Raw genomic sequence first — 23,285 nt, forward strand, 5'->3', positions numbered from 1 at the left:
TGTTGTATTTTTAAGTTAAACTTGTGCAAAAACATCAAATGTTAAAGATTCAGAGAATCCAGAGAAATCTTTGTTTGTAATAGTGCAATAATGCTGTTATTAATGACTTTAACCCACACTGCAATAATAAAGCTAAAGCAGTTTTGTGCTGTAGTGTCAATTCTTGGGCTCAGAAGCACTTACCACTGTATCTTACCATGCATTTTAAAATCATGAACTTTAGCATTAAAAATAAAGGGAACTACTGGATTGTTGTGACCACAGAGTTCAAAATTCAGAATTGGTGTGCGTTAGTGCACATGCATCATTAATGATGAACAATGTATACGAGCATGCTGCCATTCTCAATATATTCTATTTTAGTACTGGTCTGTCTGCAGCATCCAGTCCTGTCAATCATTGTAAACAAATTGATTTTATGGAGCAAATAATGTAACAATGGAGGACCGAAACTGAGAAGGTGAAACCCAGTAATAAGCAAAAAAAACTTTGCATTTGGTATCTAAGGTTCACTAACATGTCATCTCATTAGATACCTCATAACACAGTTATATGTTACATTCTTGCCTAGACTTTATTTTTTATTTTGCTGGCTCCAAATTTAAGTCACTTCAACTGGATCCTGTACCAGCTGCCATAGGATGAGAGGCAGGGTGCACCCTGGACAAGTATTCAGTCTGTCACAGACATCTCTCCGGACTCACACTGACACATAAGTCAAAGGGGAGTGGGAAAGAACCCACACAAGCGTGGAGAGAACAGGCAAACTCCACACAGAAAGGCCCTAGTTGGCTGGTGGATTTCAATTCATGACCCTCTTGCTGTGAGGCAATAGGGCTAACCACTGTACCACTGTGCAGAGTCCTTTTACTTTTCCTAATGCGCTATTTGGCATAAAGGACTCGTAAATCATTGTAATATACAGCTTTACTAAAAGTATTGTGTGACACATATAAAAATAGAGTATATAAAGTTGCATTGGTGTAGCACGCAAAAGATGCTATCTTATGTGTGCAACTGCACACACAGATTAACCTCTGTGCATTTCTAGTTTGGGGATGTTTTCCATGACTTTGACCAGTTAAGAGAACTAATGATCTACTGATATTGTTACTAATAAATTAAATGTGAGCATTATTTTATTAGAAATGGTTACAATTGCTTTTTATATACAACACAGTGTGACAGTAGGAAGCTTGCAAAATACCAGAAAAAAGTGGAGCATTTAGAGCGCTGTCAGTGGTTTGAGGATGACTTGGGACTCAGAGCTAGGCTTCATGGTTCAACCCTCTGGTGGCTGAAAGTGGGAAAATCCCTCCAGGTAGATTTGGGAAGGTTTTCCACAATATTCAAGAGAGTCGAGGCTATAGTAATGCCCTTTGTTCCCAGTCTTTCAAATAAATTATATATATATATATATAAAATACAGTATTAATAATATATTTTTGGGGGGGAGTGGGTATGTAGGTGTTCTTTAATAAAAGACCAGTATCATGGTACTTCAGAGCATGCCTCTGTGCACTTTTAAAAAAAAAAATAATAATACCGTATACACTAAACTCCATGATGTGCTTAGCCTGGCTCTCTCAATAAAATTCAACTCTCTTTTACCTCAAACCTCCTCACCTTGCCACTTTTTTTCCTTCTCATTTTCTCCCTCCCACCGCCTCAGCGAGCAGGTGCACAGTGACAGAGTCACTGAGCTGTGAAATCTCTGCTCCTTGAGACACATTTCATGCCCCTCCCATCCAAATGCGCACAGAGCCCCGCACACTCACACATTATGTTGTTTTTGTCCTATTTTCCAGCCCATCCTTTTCTCCGTCTCTCCTCTCGCGTGTTTCTCTCACTGCCTGCGCAAAGACTGAGGCAACAATGTGAGATCTTTATTAATTTTACTCTGTGGATAAAAAGAGGAATCAAACTGCAGAGCAGTGAAAAATGTTTGCAGAGTTTCAATTAGGCAGCAACATATTTGCGTGCATTGCTATGCTTGTCTGTGTGCGAGTGTTCCCTGTGTCTCTCCTGCATATGTCTCTGACCACATCTACATCTTTAATGTCTGAGACTGAATAATGTATGAACCTCCTGGCCTTTGAAACACACACACACACACACACACCTCTTTTGCAGCTTCCTATTGCACAAATTTCATAAAGCACAAAGGAATGGCAAGCCATGAAAAATACAAATAAAATAAAATGTCATAACCAAGATTAAATCACTTTTTGTTGATCAACAGTTCAGAGTAGACCAACACTTCCTGCTCCTACAACCACCATGGTTTTTTCTACTATCGGCTTCCTGTTTACATGTTGCAAACTTCCTGTTGGAACAAACACAGAGTGCACTTCAAACATTTTCTTTGGGTTGTCTACATCTAGTTGTACTTATGCGGTTGACCATTTATCTTCCAAGTTGTGCACGGCCGCATGGTGCACTCTTGTGTGTCTTCCCGATGCAGTCATGCATGCCTCATAGTTCTAATTTGACTTTCAGATGTCGGTACTCTGTCATCCTTTTCACATGCCCACACACACTCTCCTGTAGATGTGAAGCTGAGGTCAAGGTTGGTTTCTACAGCAACTGTGCATTATAATGCCATGACCCACCTGACCACCAGGACTCTCTCCTCTCAGACTGGTAATAATCGGCTTTAACTTGGTCATCCATAAGTGGTTACAAGGCTTTTGCTCTTTTTCTTTTTAAATCATCATCTTTTGCGTCAGGTTGACAAATTAAAGGTAATATCTGGATAAACACATCCTCACTGTGTCACTGGACGGTATATGGAGGAAGAAAATGAAGTGATATTCTTAATTTTTGAAAAATTAAGAATATCACTTTTGAAAAACTGTGTTTCATCTTCCAGAATGTGGGAGGGCATGGTGTTGGAGTGGTTAACGGGGTTTTCTCACCTCAAGAAGGGTTTGAAGCTGCTGGTCAGCTGAAGCCTCTCAGCGTGACGTTTGAGTGTGTGTGTGTGTGTGTGTGTCCTGTGGTTTAGATAAATAGGTTGATTGGGTTTTCTAAATTGGCTACTTTTGTAGATATATGAGTGTTTGGTTGCCCGTCTCTCTGTGATGCCATTATGATGGACTGGCGATGAGCCAAAGGTAACACTGGAATAACTGTCAGTTAAATAATGTATATATTATTATAAACAATATTGCTTCAGTCATTTCAGTCACATGGAGCATTTCTCAAAGAGCCATCCTGCAGAGGATAGTTAACTCAACAACTGTATAGTTTGTTGCTGGTTCCTTTTGTCCCTTTAAATGTGCCACCCATCAGGCTACTTTCAGCTGCTCCCGTGTCACAAAGGTTCACCACAGCAGGATGCCCCTCCTCACACAATCCCTGGAAGTGAACCAGCAACCTTTCTCTTGTCAAGCTAATGTGTTAACCACTACACTATGGAGGCAAGGTATGAGCCATCATATAGCTGTAAACCATAACAATAAAGCCACAATGTGGTCCTGAGATGTTCTTTGAAAACCAAAAGTACTGCCCCACACAGAGAGCCACTGTGAGGAAGATCTTGGACTTTGCATGTTCAAAATTGGGGTTAACCTAACAGAGAGTGGCTCCACCCATACCCACAGATTATGCAGAGTGGTTCATTTGGGGGAATTTCTGACCTTTCAGCTGACCTTGGAGTGAAACTCTCTCACACATCACTCCTGGGCAAACAGCACTGATGAGACTGATTTATTTGGGAGAAAACACTTTTCTCTTTTTCTTTGAATTCATTTTTGATCATATTTTAATTCGAATAATTACTTTTATTATCCTTTTTACAAAATATAAAATGTCTCTGCAACCTTCCTTTATGATTAGATTACTTAACGCACACTGTAAATGAAATCTGTATTTTAACAGGATTTTAATTTTAAAAAATTTACAGAATGTTCCCATTATTTTAAATACATGGAATATCAATATAATTACCTAAATTAGTCTGTGAGTTAACTTGTCTAATGTAAAATAACATGAAAAAATTGTGCCTAATAAACATGATTTTTGCATATTTTTTTAAAAGAAAATTTATTTCTTTTTACAACCAAAAAAACACAGTCACAATTTTACTAAAATTTCACATATATTACTTTAAAAAAAAAGAAGAAAAAAGATTGTTGTTAAATTCTCCTTTTATCTCGTGCTATTAGCCTAATATTAATCCCATTAATATACAGCACCAGATAGAGTTTACGCTCATACATGACATTTTCTGAAAAATACAGTTTTACTTTATTAAATTAGGGTTTTTTAAAGACATGTTTGGGATTTCATTTTTAAAACTCTTTGTGGGAACAACTGAATATGAATATTATAATCTACATTTTTAAAAGCCATCATTACCCTTTAAAAACATGCAAAGCGAAGTTTGCGGTAGGCCTTATTTGACTGCTGGAACAGTCCAAATCAGAACTGCACATGAACTGCTCTTCCCAAGAGATCTTTTTTTAAATGTGTTTGTTTTTACCTCCTTTTGTGTATTTAATTGAAAAAGTATACAAGAAAATGTACATCATAGATACTGACAGTAATTTATTGTTGGAGTGCGAATTACAATAGATTCTTGCACAAAACTGTAAATACTGAAGACCAGCGCTACAGTTTTCGTAAGCGGTAATCACTGGAAATCGCTTTAGCTGATAGCAGCACCACATCCAACAATCAGGAGCGTCTGCTACGCGCGGATACAAAAAAACAGAAAAAGACACAGAGCTCGTGCACGCATCCGAGCGCGTTCCCGTTTTCTGCTGCGCACAGACAGCCGGTGCGGAGAGACGGTGAGGGAGGAGAGGCTGCTATTACTAGTGACAGGAACGGCAGCGAGCACATACAGTCTGGAGAGCAGCTGATGCGACAAGGTAGGAAAAAACCACCAGAAAGCTCCGTGTTGATATTTACCGAGCTTACGCTCAGCGTTCGTCGCAGATGCGACGCAGATTGAACTGCTTTTGTTTCAGCGCGATTGCGGTGTCCTACAGCCGGACCCAATGTCCTCTCTCTATCTGTGTGTGCTGTTGTGTGTCCGCAGATGCTGAGCGTCGCCTTGCTGTGTGTGTGCGCCGTCGCCTTTGGACACGTCTCCGCTCGCTCCGAGAGCGGCAATTTTCTGGATGATAAGTGGCTCACGGGGAAATGGGATAAATTCAGAGATGTAAGTAACATTTCAGGCTTATATTATTATCGCCCCCACCACCCCAACTCCACATTATCTCATTTACGCCCCGCTCCAGCCCCCCTCTTTTCTCTCCCTCTAGCCACCCTCATTGGTTTGTGATCACGCGCTCCTCGTTTTGTCGTTGTGTCCAAGCGCCGCGTCACGGGGCCCGTTGTGCCGTTTGTCACACGTTCATCAGCCGCTCCGCTGAGACAGTAAATACACTAATAGCGATGCTGGGATGATCCTTGCCTGTGAGTGTGTTTCCGCGATAGCAGTCCCTGCTTAGCAGAGATAGCCGAGGCCTGTGCGAATCACAAAGGCGCAGAGCAGTCTGTGAGGCACCACAGAGTCCCCCCAAAAAGGGGCCTAATTATAATAAGCAGGTATGAGGAGAGAGTCAGCAGCAGCAAGGCCTAGATGAACAATGTAGAGCGAGTCCACTTTAAACCCACACACCGTGGGTCCCTGTGGGAATATTAAAGGAATATAACGCGATGTGTTGTGCGCCTTTTGGTCTCCTCTTTTAACAGCTTCTTAACTAGCTGACTTCAAGAAGGTGCTGTCAGCCACGATTAACCTGACGTGGGTATTTAGGGCCACTTAGTGAAGTTAATGCCGCCACTGATTGTCATGGCACATACCAGTAGCCTCTGACCATGTGGTCCTGCTGCCAGGCTGCATGCATATGTCCCATAAACAACTGTCATTCTTTACAGTAATGGAAATACTTTTTTTTTTTTACCTTGAGCAATACTTAAAGATTTTTTAGCTTGTAATTAAAGGCATAACATCTGTATTATACAGATAAAAAACTGGAAATAGTCCAATAGAGTTTAGGTGGTGTGTATTTGCTAAAAAAAAAAAAACACGTCTTCCCTCTAGGCACAGATTAAATGGCTCCACACCAGGACTGATTTGTGCAGGCTTGAACTTGTTCTCACTCACAAGATGGGATATATGAAAATAAGCATGTCTGCACATAACAGTCTTTATGTACTGTACCTCAGTGACTGAAAAACAAACAGATTTAACATGATAGAAAAAATGTACTCCAGCTCTGAGTGGTTTTACCACACTGCTGAACAAATGCACTGGGAATTGTTACCTGAAGGTCCTTGACGTGTTTGATATCCGACAGAGAGGCAGAGCAACAAAAGCGCAAGTGAAATGTATTTATTTATTTATTTTTTAAAGCTAAGAGAAAGTGCTGTTTTTTATACACGGCTTTCTATGTAACTTGTACTTATTTGTCTCACTTTCTCTGCCAGTCACACTTGTGTGAGATCCCATCAGCTCAGGTGGAGCCATGTGATACATTCAGGTCCAACTATTGAACAGGATTTGGATTATCCAAATAGAGTGTCAGAACCAAGAAGAGAGGAAATGTGATTAACTGCGCACCGTGTGCTATTTAGGATGATCTGACATCCTGAGCTACAAGAAGGCGGTAGAAAGAAAGTTAGCAGAGCTTTGTTACTGTGTTAATGCATAAGAATTGATAGATAGATGGACAGATAGACAGGTGAGAAGAAGCGGCAGAGTAATGAGAGTGGAAAGGAAACATGAAAGCATGTAGAATGATTGTCGGTGAGCTGAAAGCTTCGTGTGCATTCACATCTGTGTGATTTAACCTTGAGGCTCAGCAGGCATTAGAGTTAGAGGTGGAGTGCAAAAGTACTGAATGCTCTGTATATACATGTGTGCCTTTCATTTCCCGTTTTAAGGTTGTGTCCCAAATTGTCTGTCTGTGTGGTTTTGTTGTTTGTTTGTTTTCTTTTTTGCACTGTTGCACGCAGTAATGTATCTGTGCATTTTATAAAGCAGCTATGTTCAATCTATTCATCTTTCCTTTCGGATATTTTGTATGCATTTCAACACTGTGGTTGAAATCCAACAATCCAAATATAGGTCCATTAAAATCGAAGTTTTTAAAAAAAGAAATAAAATCATATTCAGTGCACCTATCTGGAACTAGATGAAACACATGTGTTGTTAGGCTTGCTGTGTTTGTAGATCATTAACACCTGTGCAGTGCTTCTGGAGTCTAATTTCCGATTCTGTTTCTGTGCTAATGATGATGCACTATAGTTAGAGGTGATGGCAATTTGACTGATATAGTCATGCATTAAGGAACACAATCACTTCAGCAGCGTCACGCTGCTGTCACATACTGTGTGCACTCGCTGTACAGAGGTTAGAGCTCGAGGGGCCAGCAAGCAGCACAGGAAAGCTGCAACCGACTGTCACAAGACATCGAGCACAACTTGTGAATACATATGAACTTTGTTTTGGAGACATGGCCTACATAATGTTTCTATACAGGAAGTGGTTACATCAGCTTTTTTTAAAGTTGGGGTTTCCCCTGCAGGGATTCAAAGACTATTTAATTAAAGTCATGTGATTGCAATGCATGAAGTTGTCTTTTAACTGTTCCATAGCTGTCAAAGATTCACAAAGGACCACAAATGAAAAAATATTCCCATAAGACTTTGTCAAATGACCAAATAGCAGGCTAGGTTATCTTAAACATTTTCTCTAACTTTAAATGTTGTGAGTGTTACAAATCCTTGTGTGCATCTGCAGTTACGCAAAAGCCACCCCGCGTTTCTTTACATTGTGCTACCAAGGATCCAGGCTTTCTTGGTTTTGGTTTTTTTAATGGTCTTGACTAATAGTTCTTCAGTCTTTCTGGTCTTTCAAAGTTTTTCATTGGACATTGGCTGCTTTTTCACTCATTTTCAACCTAGTCCCTGTAACTGTAAAATGTTTATATTTTATTTGTTAGTTTGTTTGTTAACACTGACCTATGAGTCAATCAATTATACAAAAAAGCACCTAACTCGAGGTTTGAGCCAGTTGTATCTACAAAGCAAACGACTTAGCAAAGAACCGATTTTCAATTGTATGTTTAAGCACTTTGTTAGTAGCAGCCTGTCGTAAAAACAGAGAATTTGCTCCTGTTTCTTTAGTTGAATTTATGAAAAATGCCAAAGATAACTTAATTTGACAGATATAAAATTGTATTTTTGCACCAACAAGGTGAATTCCAAAGAGACACTAGCCAACAACTTGGTGTGTCACAACAGGTGTGCAGTGTGTACTTAAATAAATTTGAGGAAACTGTGGAAGACAAATGAAGACGTGGCAAGCCTTAAAAAGAATCTACAGCAGATGAACAGTATCTAAAAGTTATGAGAGATACATCTGGCCCTGCAGTTGATCCATCTGTGTGGGATCATCTTGAAAAATAAAGCTGGTCATACCACACAATGACTTTCAAGCACGTTAGAATTGTACAAATTATTTTTCCTTTTCACTTGTAAGTTTACCTATTTCAGTAAATCTCTGCACCAATTTCCATAAAAATGAAAGGTGATAAGAGGTGGCTGAAGTTAATAGCAATAAAAACAAATGGAACAAAGTTGAAAATAGTTTAAAACAAATTAAAAGCTAAAAAGGATTTTTTTTTTAAATAGTGAAACATACACAGTTCTTCCACCAGTGCACTGGGATTCTGTGCACAACTTTTTTTTCCTGTGATTTTCATTTTATATGTCAGGCCTGTATTTTTTTAAAATTTTTTTTATTGTTTTTACATCTTTCAGCAAGAGCCATAAGTGGGTTTCATGCTAAGTGCACTATATGGGATTTTGGCCACTGGTTAACTGTTAAGTCCTGTTAGGGTAGCTGTGGAGGCCTGGGGCTGTCTTATTCAGCACTGGTGCCATCTCAGTTTTTAGATATTCTGCTTCTCTTGCTGGACCTTGGCCTGCTTGCAGCACTGGCACAGAGCGAAGAGACTGTTAACAATTGGAGGAAAAACACGATGAGTGATGCGTGATGACATTCACGCCAATTTATTGTGCGGTATATTATAGGAGGAAAATAACATCCTGTGTAGGCCACTCTCATAAGAGCAGATTATACCTTTTTGTAGTCGCTCCTGTCTCTGTGTTTTCTCTGTATGTGTGTGTGTGTGTGTGTGTGTGTGTGTGTGTGTGTGTGTGTGTGTGTGTGCGTGTGTGAGAGAGAGTCCTACACTGTTTGTGTTGTGGAGTGTGAATGATGTAGGAAAGGTACAGAGCTTCAGGCGTTTTCCGCTTCAAAGCACCTCAGTGTAGATTTGTATGTGTTTGCGAGTGCATGCATGCGACAAGCTTGAGCAAGACGAGCAGAGCTGGCACAGTGAAAAAAATGTACATATTTCTCCTGTTAGACATCAGAAGGAAGGTAACAAGGACAGGAAAGGAGGTCATTAGGATGCAATTAGAAGCACCGAAATCAGATCTGGGAAAATGTGAAGTAAAGGTGAGAAAAGCGGTTGTCGGAAGCAAGATAGCCACTAGGAAATGTTTCTACAGGCATCCGGATAAAACCGCATCAAATCGATACCCACAGCAGCAAATTAGGGTATTAGCCACACACTGTTGTGTTTGCATGATTTGGTGCACATGAGGAAAAAAAGGCTGTTAGAACCATGAGGGAGAGCAAAGAATAGAGGTGGAAACAAATGGAGAGATAAATTGAAAAGTTGCCATTTTCGAGCACACTCAGGAGACCTTTAGGTCTATTGTTGAATTTTAGGTTTTCTGTGTTTTTTAGGAAAGTGGGTGGCGGGTTGCATGTGCACTGAAGTGCATTCTTCCAGTTATTTGATGTTTTGTAGTGCTGACAGATTCTGACACTGCAGTCAGGGCTGTGGTGATAAGTATGTTTGTTTGCAGAGCTGTCTGTGCATGGACGTGCGCTCATGTGTGCGTGTGTGTGAGTCCGTGCTTGTGTGTGTGTGTCTGTTGATTCCATTAAGGAATCAGACCGCAAGCACTTTTGTTGTCTTGACTGGTCCAGAGGGCCTGGCCCTATAATGCAATGTTCTCATTATTCAGTCTCCACAGTTTGCACTGCTGGAAGGGGCACATCCTGAACAGAAACAAATACCTCACTATATGGCTTCATCTCTGCTCTGTGTGTTTTCCTAATGCTAAGGAAGACCTCAGATTGTGTGTGTAACTCTAAGCAAGAGAAGCAGATGCTCACCTTTACCACAGCGTTTTTTATTATTATTTGAAGCTAGAGACACACGATGTGAAGAGTACCAAAGAGTCTGTAGTGAAGGTCAGAAGGATTAACAATAAAGGACAAGATGGAGAAATTAATTAGAGCTAAGAAAGAGCAAGAGTTGACCCTATTCCTCCACACAGCAGGCAAGGAAGCGAGACACAGGGAGACACTCTTGACAGTTGAAGTCGTGTTTTTTCATAATGGGGATGTTGGGGTAAACAGCTTCAGTTCAACAGTGTAAATAATTCTACATCATTGTCACTTATAGACTACAAAAAAAAGTAAAATAGAAGCATTTGCTTTGCCTTCATACATTTAGTATAATTGGTTTAAGTCAAGATACAACATTTAGTCATATACTGCAGGTCAGCAACTCTGTCGCTGTGAGCAGTTCTTTCATTGGTCCAAATACAAGCAAGCAAGCAAGCAATTTATTTATATAGCGCTTTCAGATCAGCCACCAGCTGAACACAAAGTGCTGTACACTTGACATGCCAAACATGATACATTGAGCATGTTAAAAAAATGAGAAAAATAGTAATAATAATATAAGATAAGTAAAACATATATATATATAAAAAAAAACACACATTTAAAACAATAAAATCAGCACATTAGATTAAAACAATAAAATCAGGGTCAGACTGTGTCATAAGCCAAAGGGTAAAAATGAGTTTTAAGACGTGTTTTAAAAGTGGACAGTGAAGGGGCCTCTCTAATAGAATAGAATAGAATAGAATAGAATAGAATAGAATAGCCTTTATTGTCATTGTACAGAGTACAACGAAATTGGAGTGCCACTCCCTTGGTGCAAGTTTCAATAATAAATATAAATGTAAAATATAAAAAGTACAAAAAAAACAATCGTAAGTACTCAAACAATAGTATGTACAATATATACAGGATAGCAGCATTAATATAATGACAGTATGAATAGCAGCATAATATAATGACATATATGATATAATGTGCTGGGAAAGATTGTTCCACAGATTAGGAGTAGCAATAGAGAAGGCCCTGTCCCCTCTGAGCTTTCTCTTGGACCTGGGTACCTCCAGGAGCAGCTTGTCAGCTGACTTGAGAGACCTGGGGGGTGAGTAAGGATGCAGAAGCTCAGAGAGGTAAGTTGGGGCAAGACCATTTAAACATTTAAACACAAACATGAGAATTTTAAAATGAACTCTAAGATATACAGGCAGCCAATGGAGTGAAGCTAGGACGGGAGTTATGTGCTCTCTTTTACGAGTTCTGGTTAAAAGTCGTGCAGCAGAATTTTGGACCAGCTGCAGAGAGAAGATGCTGACTAACTCCACAATATAGTGCATTACAGTAATTTAAACGACATGAAATAAAAGCATGGATTACCGTTTCAAGATGCGGCCTGGATAAAATAGGTCTTATCTTTGCCAAGCGCCTTAGATGATAAAAACTGGACTTGACAGTACCCCTAATTTGACTATCTAATTTAAAATCACTGTCCATCTTAAAACCCAGGTTTGTAACAACAGATACAAGCCGTCTGCAGTACTGTGTGCTATGATTGCTAAAAATCTTAAACAAAACTTAAGATAATCTTAAGTGAATCTATACAAGTGAACTGGAGTAAGATGTTAGAAAAACAGTGCAAACTTGTCAAGCACATCCAAAGTAGATAATTTGGAATAGCACACTGCAGTACTTCATATTTGTAAAAGTACACTCATATTCCCAAACGTCCTGCCATGCCAGAGCTGTAAAGCTCAACTTGGCTGTCTTCTTCTTCTTCTTCTTCTTCTTCTTCTTTTTAAACTTCCTTTCATCTTCATTTAAGTTTTTAACGTGTGTTTGGTGGAGCACATTTGTCTTTGCTGTTGTGTAGTTTCTCACTGTGGCCCAAGCAATAACTGCTTCATAACTGTAGTTACTCTGGCCTTCCGCTGTCATTGCTTTTTCACAATTCATCTCTCGCCCGTCCAAACCACTGCACCACATCGCATTTCTCCATGTACAAAGTGATGTATGGCCAAAATATATCACAGCAGCACAATTAATCTGCTCTGTACGAGGGAGAATGCGAGGAAACTGTGTCCATAGAAATCAGAGGCCACTAAAAAAAATGTTTCTTTGAAGCCATACACTCATACCTAAACTTATTTATGTATTCTAAGTGAAATTATGAGTAATAGAAGTAAAGACACATGGCTTGTTATTTTCGTTTTCATTCATGTATTAATGTGCAGCAGACTGATGCGCGAGCTAGTTCACATTCATAATGTCTAATACTGCAAACGTCATGCTGTAACTTCTTCTAGAGAGACACTTAGCAAACCCATTTCAGAAAAGTGGCCTCCAATCACAGTCACATGCTGAAGAGTACTGCACAAAGCAAGCACGGCTTCACTGTTTTGCATTTGAGTACGCAGAGGAAGGTCATCATTAAGGAAGGCATCTCCATCAGTACTGTGGGAGTTTTTCACTTTGTGCTTTTAGACTTCAGCTTTTGAAATCTGTGGGATGGGTTTTTTCTGTTTGTCCAGCTGTGGCCACAACAGCACAGGGTCAGGGTTTTTTCCAGAAGCAACTTCTGTTTTCCAAGTTAAAAATTTGACATTATGGGGGGTTTTGGGGGGCAGAGGTTTTTCCTACTTTGGAAGTCAAGTTGAGCCCATTGATGTATGAGGCGCTCTCATAGGTCCTGGGACAGTTTCTGATGTATTCACAGGTGGTTTTGTCATTCTTGTGTTGTGGTTCTGCTTTAAATGACTCCAGTCATAAATAGAACATGAACGACTTCCTAATCATTCCTCATCCCATATTTAGAGAAGAAGAAGAGCCTAAGGAACTCCACAGAACTGAACCATCAGTGCATGATTTATGAATTTCCAACTACAATTTATCACTAAATTCACAAGGAGAGTTTTTGGTCTTTGTGCATTGTAGTTGTGCTGAAATGAGTCGTTCTTATAAGATCTTTAAACTATCTTTCTGATCTGTGGCATGGAGGTCAGTGGTTGCTTTTTAGACTTTAGAGTCATTCGAAAAAAGGACTTGGGTGAATAATTGGATTTGAAATTGTCTCTGTGTTTTCAGCTGCATTGCCATTATGTTTAAAACACAAATCCCTTGTCATAATTGTATTTTGTCATTAAAACTCTGAAATTAGCTCTAACTGCTAACAGTAAATTTAGTTTCATTTGTTGCTTTTGTTCTTTCTGGAAAGTTTGTAGTTTGTAATGATTGCACTGGAAACTCTAAATATGACAGTTTTATAAATGAGTTGTGTTTTTTGATTACTGTATGCAAACATCATGTATGACTAAAAGGTTCAGTGCTAGTACACACATATGAGAAAAAACATTAATCTTTTGGATTTTTGGTTTATTCCTTGTAACGGATGTAATCTCCAGTAATGTGTGTGAGTGTGACTGAACGTGGACGATAAACACAACAGAAAGCAGGCAGGTGAGACGACAACAACGGGTTACCATTGTGACAGAATCCGAGAGACCGCGGTGCGGTGTTGGGTTTGAATGGATGCCCAGAGACAGAGGGAGAGACCAGACAGTGAGATCTTTGACCTCAGCAAAACAACACAGAGCTCACAAGTTCTTAAGCTCCTTTTACATTTGCATCATAAGCCAGCGCCCGCTGGGTGTGTCTCCATCTTGGCCTTCTATTAAAAGCTGGCAAATTGCTCACCTCTGCGAATTCCTTTTTTAGACTGTGGGAACATTTTCACAGGCAATGAACCGACTCATTCAACTACACCGAGGAAGATTTTAATAGAGCAGAGCATTTTGTAGGATGTTAAATATAAAAATGAATCACAAAAAACTTATATTTTCGGGTTATATATTTTTATCTCTGTAAGGCTTCTCCTTATGCAGAGAACATAAAAAAGATCTCTTAGTTTGCAAATTTTTATAGAGGTGCTCTTATGATACCACAATTTAGCTTATTTGTTAATCATCCTTTTTATTTCAATCATATCCAGTTACTAACAGCAATTTTACACAACTTAAATGGTGCAAAGCTTCACCAGCTGCACCACTATTGCACTGTCGTGTAGAAGCATGTGTTGCATGAAACAAATTTCTCTTTTCAGTGATATGAAGAAGTATAAAGCACATGCACTGACACACAGTGAGACAAGGACATCTTTTATCCACGGAGAGCTACTTTCATAACATCGATATTATCGTGACAAAATCAAAGCATGCTCAATGATACCGGATGACACTGTATGCTTGTGTGTGTGTGTCTCCAAGTGCTAAACCTAATCAGAATTAATTCCTGCCTCTCTGTTTCCGTAATGCTTTCTCATAAAGGAAGTTGAGGTTTGTATGACTCTTTAATCTGTAGTCTGTGTACGGTGATCATGTGTAGTGAAATATTTGCTTAATATGTGATCTGAGCAGTATTTTCATGATATGTTTCAGGAGCCTGGAACATGGACTCCATCCAAGCCCTTTGATCAAGGTGGGTGTGATTGAGAAAGAGTCAGAACTGAAGTGGCTGTGTTAGTCCTAAAATAATCAAAATAAGAGCACGGAATAGTCATAGCTATATATTTACAACTTGGCCCATGTGTTCTTTGTGATTAGGAAATATAGGAGGTAATGTCAGGCAGGTTAAGCTTGTAGAGACTCATTTGATGAACATTTAGCATCTTCGTCAGTCTGCAGACATATGGTCAGATTTGCTAAATGTGATCAAAATAACACGTGAGTGCAATCCCAAATACAAAAGTTGTGCTGTTTCCTAAACACAGGCACATTCAGTTCACTTCGATATGAAGTGCAAAAAATAACATAAGAATAAAAACATTCCACATTAAATGTTGATGCAATTAGCAGTAAATTGTGTGTCACAAAAGTTAGTAAATCAGGTTTTGTACTTGATTTAAAATATCTTCCTATATTTTTGCACCTTGAGAAAAGAACTTCTAGAAATACATATGCAACACAGACAGTCGCAAAAAGTTCGCACGTCTAACACACACGATCGTGTCACTGCACCTTCTTTTTAAAGTGCATTAGTAAGTCGGACCCTTGATGTATGCATCGATCTGCAGACGTAGTGTAATATGAACTGGTCAAAGCAGGAAAAAAAAGATTAATACACTTTCAACAGTTTCCTGTTCTTATAGAAGTTGTCACTCTGTTTGGCATCCACCAGCTTGTTGTGCAGGTTGATACAAGCCATGCTCATATCCAGTGTATAAATATCATCATGGTGGCTCTTTCTTATAAAACGAGATTTTGAAGGTTTTACTTGTAAGCCATCCCCAATTATTTTAACCTCAGCACCCAGCTGAAAAAAACAGGATGATTTCCTGTTCTTTTATCTTCTAATGTCCCATTGTATTACTGACAGTGCTAAGCTCTTACACACATCGAGGCACGTCAGGACATGAACTCTCACTTATCGCTGTATCCTCAAACGCATCCACACACACAGACATGTCAGGCAAACAATAGCATTAGATAGTGTGTTGGTGGGTGGAGGCAGGATAATCTTCCAAAGCTGCTCAGGGATTACAGTAAGGTTCTTTAGAGCAAAGGTCATTCACAGACTGTTCTGGGAACAGCTAAGGGCCTTAGGTTTTGCTCATAGGTGACTCGCTGAAAGCTGACACAGGGTCAGAAGCAGCTAGCTTGTCTTTACTGGCAGGGATCATACCGTCTGCTTCAGATTCAGATCCAAAATCAGCCCCCACCTTTAGTGCCATATGCCTCTCTGCCTGTGTGATCTGACAGTAAATCAGTTTGAGGATCTCCACAAGAGCACACATATAAATGACACTCAACGGATGCTGATGTAAGATCAGAAGTAGCTTCTAAAACCATTTCCATCTGTTTTTAGCTGCAAGGATACTTAACGGCATTATGGCTCTGAGTTTAGTGTGGGAGACACGTGGCCAGTGTACTCTGTGAATAAATACCGACTCAAATAAACACACGCAAATGCACTTCAGCTTTAAACAACTTTTCACGTCACTGAGATGTGAAAGTGAAAAGAAGCACTTCGTTTAACTATGAACCATTGATCTAGATTTTGAAACAACAAAAAGGAAAAGCTAACCGTTGCTCGTAGTATTACGAATTATTGGAAACTGTAAATAGAGAGGCTATAAATGTTGCATACACATGTTAAAAAGCATGTTTGTGTATGTCTCTTCTGTATTTTTAGGCCTTGATCCAGCCAAAGACCCTTGTCTGAAAATCAAATGCAGTCGCCACAAGGTGTGTGTGGCTGAGGATTTTAAGACTGCCACTTGTGTCAGCCAGAGGCGAGTTAGGTAAGAGTGCACACACACACACACGCTTGATATTTTAACAAGCCTGTGTGTCCAGCTGCCCCTTATTTTTCTTTTCAGATGTTTCTGTTATGAAGTGGAACATGAATGAGAGAGAATTTTGGAAAAAAATAAAAGCAGAGTTTTGTGTTTTGCATTTTTTTTTTGTTCTTTTAATGTATGGGGCATAATAAGTAGCAGCACCAGAGGGGCTGCTGTTCTCCTTCTCTTCCAGCTGGTTTACTGGTTTTCCAGTCTCTCTTGCGACTGTTGTGTGACATTACAGTTTGGTCCAATTACCCGCAGCACTGGTGCTTTCTTACAATGGACCCAAAGTCCTGCCAAGTGATATGAATGGGCTTTGTACGTGTGTGTGTTTTTCTGTCTAGGACACTGCAGACTGGGCAGAGGACAGTAACATCATACTGACCCCATTTCCCATTCTTAGCAACAACACAATTCCCACTACAGTGTGCAAGCAAATCAGAAAATAATCACACACAAATCCTAAATCCTCGTCTCATTTTTTTGAACAAGACAATCCAGCACAGATCCAAAATGCTTAGAAAAGATTTAGATTTAAAGGAAACTGGGAGGGTGGGCCCGACGAGGCACTGTGATGAAGGCATCATTGTTAAATGGGACTTCATTTGACATGTTTTAACACTCAGATATTCAGTGATTGTGAAAAACAACAAGTCTTTTCAATCTTCTCTCCAGCTTTAAAGATGCCAATCTGTACCAGAGTCCAGGGTCAAAGTGCACACCGTGCCCCGTGGTTCACCCCTCGCCCGTATGTGGAAGTGATGGCCACACCTACTCCACCAAGGTGCCTGCACACACAAACACATAATCTAATCACCTCTCACCCATAAGTCGCACTTTTTTCATTTCCCCCTGATGAGACATGCATCCTGATTCTGCTTCCTCTTCTGCCTCGTCCCTTCTGTCTCTGTCGCTCTCAATCAGTGTAAGTTAGACTACCAAGCATGCATCACGGGAAAGAAGATTACTGTGAAGTGCCCTGGCATGTGTCCTTGTCCCTCTCAGCTTGAACAGAGCTCCGCAGAGAAGAAAGGTACACAGTTTTGCACACTTGAATGCACACGCTGCAAGCCTGGGTGGGGTTTGCCACGGTGTTCAGCCCCATCTTTATTATAAAACTCCTGCCCTGGTGAAGGGTCGTTGCGATAGCAAATTGCTTAGAGTTTCTGTGCCATAGCTGACTCTTAACTCCTGGTGTCCATGAGGAGGCAGGAGGACATTAAAGTGTCACTTTCCTGTCATTAATCTTTAGTGTCACTATTCTGCAGTGTGCAGCGAGTCGGAGCTGAAGGAGGTGGTGAGCCGCCTGAGAGACTGGTTCAGAGTGCTGCATGAGAATGGCAACCACAAGAGGGTCAAGATCCAGAAGCCAGAGAAGAACAGTGAGTAGGCTGGCTTTAGTGACACACTCAGTCATAAACAAAAACTCTTAATATAGCCACCCACTCTCTTTGATCTCCCCCCACCCACAGAGTTTGAAGTTGGGACATCAGCTATTTGTAAGGACCCCCTGGGTTGGATGTTCTCCCGGCTGGACACTAACTTTGACCTACAGCTGGACCAATCAGAGATCAGGAGCCTCTATCTGGACAGGAATGAGCCCTGCTCAGATGCTTTCTTCAAATCTTGCGATATAAACGCAGACAAATTTATAACCAGCTCTGAGTGGTGCACAGGCTTCCAGAGGTACACAGGTAAGGACACACCTGTTTTCTTTACTGTAACACTGTTTGCACTGAATAATGTGCTGAGATCTTAGTGGAAGAAACACAAGGACCCAGTCATATTAGTTTGCCGAGCTTTATTTGGAAAAGACATTTACATTAAATTAGTAAAATGATGACCTCAGCTGTCCGCTATTGCAAACATGGTAAAGATTCAATTTGGTGTTCATGCTCACTTTTTCTTTACAGAGACAAATTATTAGCAACCTTTGAAATGCATTTTAAATTTTACCACCTAAATAAAGTGGTTTATATTATTTAACCTAGCCGTTTGCTTATGAACCTGCCTGATGGACTGATTTGTGATGTCTGTCCTGCTGCGTCTTTATCGCTTTAATGTAGCAGTTTTACTTTGCTATTCAGTCTCTTCTGTCACTTTAGCAAGCCATAATCAACTGAAATTGTGCAAAGGTTTGAAAACAAGATCTAAGTTTTCAGTCTCAAACTTCTACAGATATAATAATAAGAGAGACCTTGTATTCAGTCGCAGCAGCCTTTTTTTCTCAGCACTGGATATTATTGTAGTCTGTACAGCACAATAAAATGCAAAACAGTGTCATACAAAAAAAATGCATGAAAAACACATTTGTATGAAACCAGGGATGAAAACTTGTTTTGGGGTAATAAAGGGAGACTATTTACCCACGAGTCACAGGAGGTACACAAACAAGCATCGATATGAAAGCACAAAAGCAGACAAAGGAAGGAAGATTTACGCATTCCCAGAAAAGCAGACTTCTGCAGTCTGTCAACAGTGTGTCCCTTGTCGGTCTCTTTCAGATTCCCCATGCAAAGCAGAGCTGTCCATTATCAACAAAAAGCAAGCAGGCAAGAAGTTACTCGGTGAGACGCACGCAGAATCACAAATACGCGCACAAACGCTGTGCGGCCTGAACTCATGGTGTGTGTTTTGGCTCGCTCCTGTAGGTCAGTATTTGCCATCTTGTGATGAGGAAGGTTACTATCGGACCCACCAGTGTCACAGCAGCAGCGGCCAGTGCTGGTGTGTGGATCGCTATGGCAACGAGGTGGCTGGCTCACGCACTCATGGCCCTGCAGACTGCGGTAGGCAAGACATCCAAGCGTGTCAAGTGTGTGTGTTTAAGAAAATGAGAGACACACAGCATGATGGGAAAAATTAAGGGAGAGGAAATAAATCACAGATATCAATGTAAGCTCATGAAGCCTGTCATCTGTTTCTGTTCATCAATTTGCTGGAGGCTGGATAAGAAGATCGTTGCCACTGCCATAGTATTTAGCTACATCCACCAGCTAGGTAGTTTAGCTTAGCACAGCAACTGAAAGGAGGGGAAACCTAGCGAGTGCAGCTCTTTCAAAGGCAACAAAATCCTCATGCTGTTTGTCCCGAAGCTCGATTTTTCTCACCTAAGCTTATCTCCACACTATTGCTTTAAGTGTAAGGCCAAATGAAATCTGTTTTGGGCAGTCATGGTGATATCTTTGGCTTTGACTCCAAATGTGTGGCTGCATCACACAGGGAGAGAGGTTCTGGTCCATAATATTATGGTGCAGGCAAAGATAGTCCACTGAACCAAATTTCTATCAGAGTCAGTGGAATACATTCACTATGTGACTGTAAATAACAGACAGAAGTAGCCATAGTGAGGTCACACATTGGTTAATGAGTGTTTTTGCTCTCACAGTAATAGCTTTTTGAAGCCAGACAACTCGAGCACAGGGCAGCTCTGTCTGCAGCTAATCAGATTAATTGTGAACATGTCAGTCACACAATTGGGTATAAAAAGAGGATCTTAAAGAGGCGTAGTTTCTTGGAAGTAAACATAGGCAGATGTTCACTCAAAAAATGCTTAAGAACTGATGCAGCATTGCAAAGAATAGTGGTATAAAATTCTTCCACAAAGATGTGAGAGACAAAGTCATACAGAAAGCATTTACTTTAAGTTACTGTTGCTAAAGGTAGTTCTACAAGCTGCTGAATCACTGGATGTACTTTGTTTTTCTCAGGGGTGCGTAGAGTCCTAGGAAAGCTTTCATTTTCATGACTGTATAGATTACATTTTTCCTATAAAAGTATCAGACTTTATTAGATACAAAACTGGGTTTCCTTCCTGTTTCCAGGTGTGATTTTGGAATCTTCCGGAGACCTTGGCAGTGGAGACTCGCTGTTCACTGATGACGATGAAGACTCGTTTGTCCTCAATGACCAGACCGGTATGGATGATGAGGACATTGAAGATGAGGATGATGATGACGACGACGAATACCTGTCATAAATTTAAAAAACAAGAAAAAAAAGAAAAAAAAAAAGAGAAAACTGTTTGTTTGGTCAAACTGCACGTTTCTAGGTGACTCCCCGGGCAGATACTTAATCGTAATAACAGCCTATGGACTATTCTCTGTGTATTGTTTGTTCATAAGTTAGAAAAAAAATCAGTATTCCTGGAAAAAAGTTTATGATTTCTGTTCCTGTTTAAGTATAAAATATGAGTGGTTCATGGCACTTGTTCACTTGTGTGTCAGCCAACCAGAGAATATTATAAGGACTAATCGATAACCAATCCACTGCGTTGGATTTGGTCACATGTGCAAAGACCTTTCCCTTCATTGGACAGTCCGTGTCCTCCAGTCTGTGTCCTGTCTTTGTGCACCACTCCGATGCCCGAGTGTGTTGATGCCAAAGGCACAATGTTAAAGAGATTCCCCCCCCCCCTTCTTCATTCCTCCATCTTCTCCCCTGCACCCACCTCTTTAATCCTTATCAAATGTTCCTGTTGTATAGGTGGGATGTTGATGATGTAGATAAGAGAATATTGCACTCTTTAGGTTTCTTTTGATCTTGATTTGTAACTGTGACTGTAACTGTGTGGAAAAACAAGATAAGAGTTAGACATGCTTCATTAGGAGAATTAAGGCAAAAAATAAAACCAACAAAAAATGCCAGTTGGATAACAATCAGAAGCGACGTGCTAGCTGTTTTCAATGAGACACAAATCAAATGCTCAGCAACAAGGAAAGACAAATTACTATGTGGCCGGTGGTGGTGTTGGTGGGGTATTACTGTTATCTGGTTTCTGATCCACTTTAGGATGAATACAGAAGATGAAGCAGATTTGTCTTAGCATGTCCAATACTGCGTGATGTTGTTTTTATTGAACCCGAGGCCAAACCTTTGAGGAATTCAAAAAAAGTTGTAAAGTGGTTCAGCCACAAATCCATGTAATTAAAACATGTTTATTGACCTTTAATGGGTTGATGAGCACAAAGAAAACTGCTGAAAAATTCTTTAAAAGATAGCGTGCAGTTGATGTTTTTGCATTTTCAGATACGAGTCTCTGACTTAACGTGTTAGCACACAGAGTAACAGAACAAGTCTCCTGCACAGCAGTAACAACGTAGATCCATGCAGGTCTGATGACATGATATGTTGGGCGAAGGTTAAAGGGGAAAGGTGTGCCTTGTAGTGGTGGTCGAAGTCGGGGAAGCATGCTTTCTGGACTGACTTAAACGCACTGTTACACTGCATAAGAGCGGCTTCACTGTTAAGCCTGTATACTACTTGGACTTTGGTCTGGCATGTGTTTTGGGTCTCTCTTATGATGGTGTTACTTAGGCCATACTTCAGATTTTCTGATTTGTTACATAGGATAGCTAGAATGTAGATAAGCACAGAGATGCTTAGCAGTTAAGGCGTAAAAACACTTAGATTCTGCTGGTTTTGAAAATGTTTTATATATTATACACTGGCTAGAGGAAGCTTTGGTTTAGACAGCTTTATATGAGAAGACAATGTTCATCTTACAGTGTTTGCTTTTACTTTGTTTCAAAAGCTTAATTTGTATCTGATCTGCTCTAAACTACTTATTGTGTGTCAGGGTTGAAAACTGAATCTGATCCCAGATGTGTATTGTCGATAAGTCACGTGACTGTCTATGCAGACCCGGGATCACCTAAGCTCCTATGTTAATTTTTATTGATTAGTCTGCCATTTGGCTTCATTTTGGATCAAATATCTGTTGAAATTCCATGTTAACACATTAAAAGTGCCATGTAACTGTTTTTTTTTTCTCCATCTCTAACTTTTGTTTTTTGCTCTCCTCATTCGCTCTAACATGGAATTTCAATTCACTTTATGAACCTGGAAAGCATTTCGGTCTTAAAGTGTGCCGTTTCATGAGTGTAACAACGTGCAAATCATTTTGATGACCTCAGACACTGTAGACACTCTCAACCAATCACACACTGTCATCACAGCTCTGATAGTGTTTAAAGGTTATGATACAGATGCATTTTTTTACAGTCTATGTATGATTTGCTGAAATAAAAACTATATTGACCAATTTTGTCATCATCACAAGTGTTGCAGGACAAGAATCTGCGCAGAAAAGCTCTTGTTTCTTTTTGAGAGCGTTTCTGTTCTCTATTTCTGTTCTCATATTTGGGAAAAGAACGATACTGCTGAGGCTTGTATGTGTGCAGGAGGATTGGGGCCACTAAAAACAAAAGGGTAGCATAAGAACTGAAACAGAGAACAGAAACATTGTCAGGAATAAAGAAGTTGTGGTGGGGTTTTGTTTTGTTTGTTTGCATATTTGTTTTTACAGTTCTGACATCATCTTAGCTTTTCTAGCACACTCACAGAATTCTGGAAAACAGACCATAGGATAAGGTTCGGGAAAAGCCCGAATATATTGAATAAACCTGGAATATATTGAATCAACCTCAAATATATGAAATAAAAGTCTGAATATATTTTCTGTCCTGCGACAAAGAAATGGCTCTATATCGAAATTACTTTGGTGTGACTCCCCATCATGCATCAGGTTTTTTGACCTTTTCCTTAGATTAAAAAAACACAAAACCAAAAAAAAGTTTTAAAAAATTCTGAAAAAACTGGACAAGGGCAGTTTCAAACTGAAAGAACATACCATATCTTCCCCATTTCTGTTCTTAAATTTAGGAAAAGAAATGTGTTGCTGAAGATTGTGTGACGTTAGCGCAAGTCAAGTGAAACACCCAGTTG

The 23,285-nt window shown here is 39.9% G+C and overlaps 1 protein-coding gene across 1 annotated transcript; it reads left to right on the top strand.

The window, feature by feature from the left end:
* Positions 1–4,756: 4,756 nt before the first annotated feature.
* On the top strand, positions 4,757–22,602 carry spock3 (SPARC (osteonectin), cwcv and kazal like domains proteoglycan 3). The gene is made up of 11 exons (XM_085459294.1): positions 4,757–4,877; positions 5,048–5,170; positions 14,656–14,695; positions 16,409–16,517; positions 17,235–17,343; positions 17,484–17,592; positions 17,828–17,941; positions 18,032–18,253; positions 19,064–19,126; positions 19,211–19,348; positions 20,384–22,602. The coding sequence occupies exons 2-11, from the start codon at positions 5,048–5,050 to the stop codon at positions 20,536–20,538; spliced, it is 1,182 nt and encodes a 393-aa protein (XP_085315420.1). The 5' UTR covers positions 4,757–4,877; the 3' UTR covers positions 20,539–22,602.
* The last annotated feature ends 683 nt before the right edge of the window (positions 22,603–23,285 follow it).

The sequence above is a fragment of the Copadichromis virginalis genome, linkage group LG6 (assembly GCF_057382275.1).
Source record: "Copadichromis virginalis isolate Kocher_CV1m ecotype Utaka linkage group LG6, C_Virginalis_male_GT1.1, whole genome shotgun sequence".
Taxonomy (NCBI): domain Eukaryota; kingdom Metazoa; phylum Chordata; class Actinopteri; order Cichliformes; family Cichlidae; genus Copadichromis; species Copadichromis virginalis.

Excerpts from the sequence above, each read along its gene's own strand:
- spock3 (XM_085459294.1), top strand. The coding sequence starts at position 5,048 with ATGCTGAGCGTCGCCTTGCTGTGTGTGTGCGCCGTCGCCTTTGGACAC. Across the intron at positions 5,171-14,655 it reads AATGGGATAAATTCAGAGAT|GAGCCTGGAACATGGACTCC; the intron begins GTAAGTAACATT and ends GATATGTTTCAG. Across the intron at positions 17,344-17,483 it reads GCCACACCTACTCCACCAAG|TGTAAGTTAGACTACCAAGC; the intron begins GTGCCTGCACAC and ends GCTCTCAATCAG.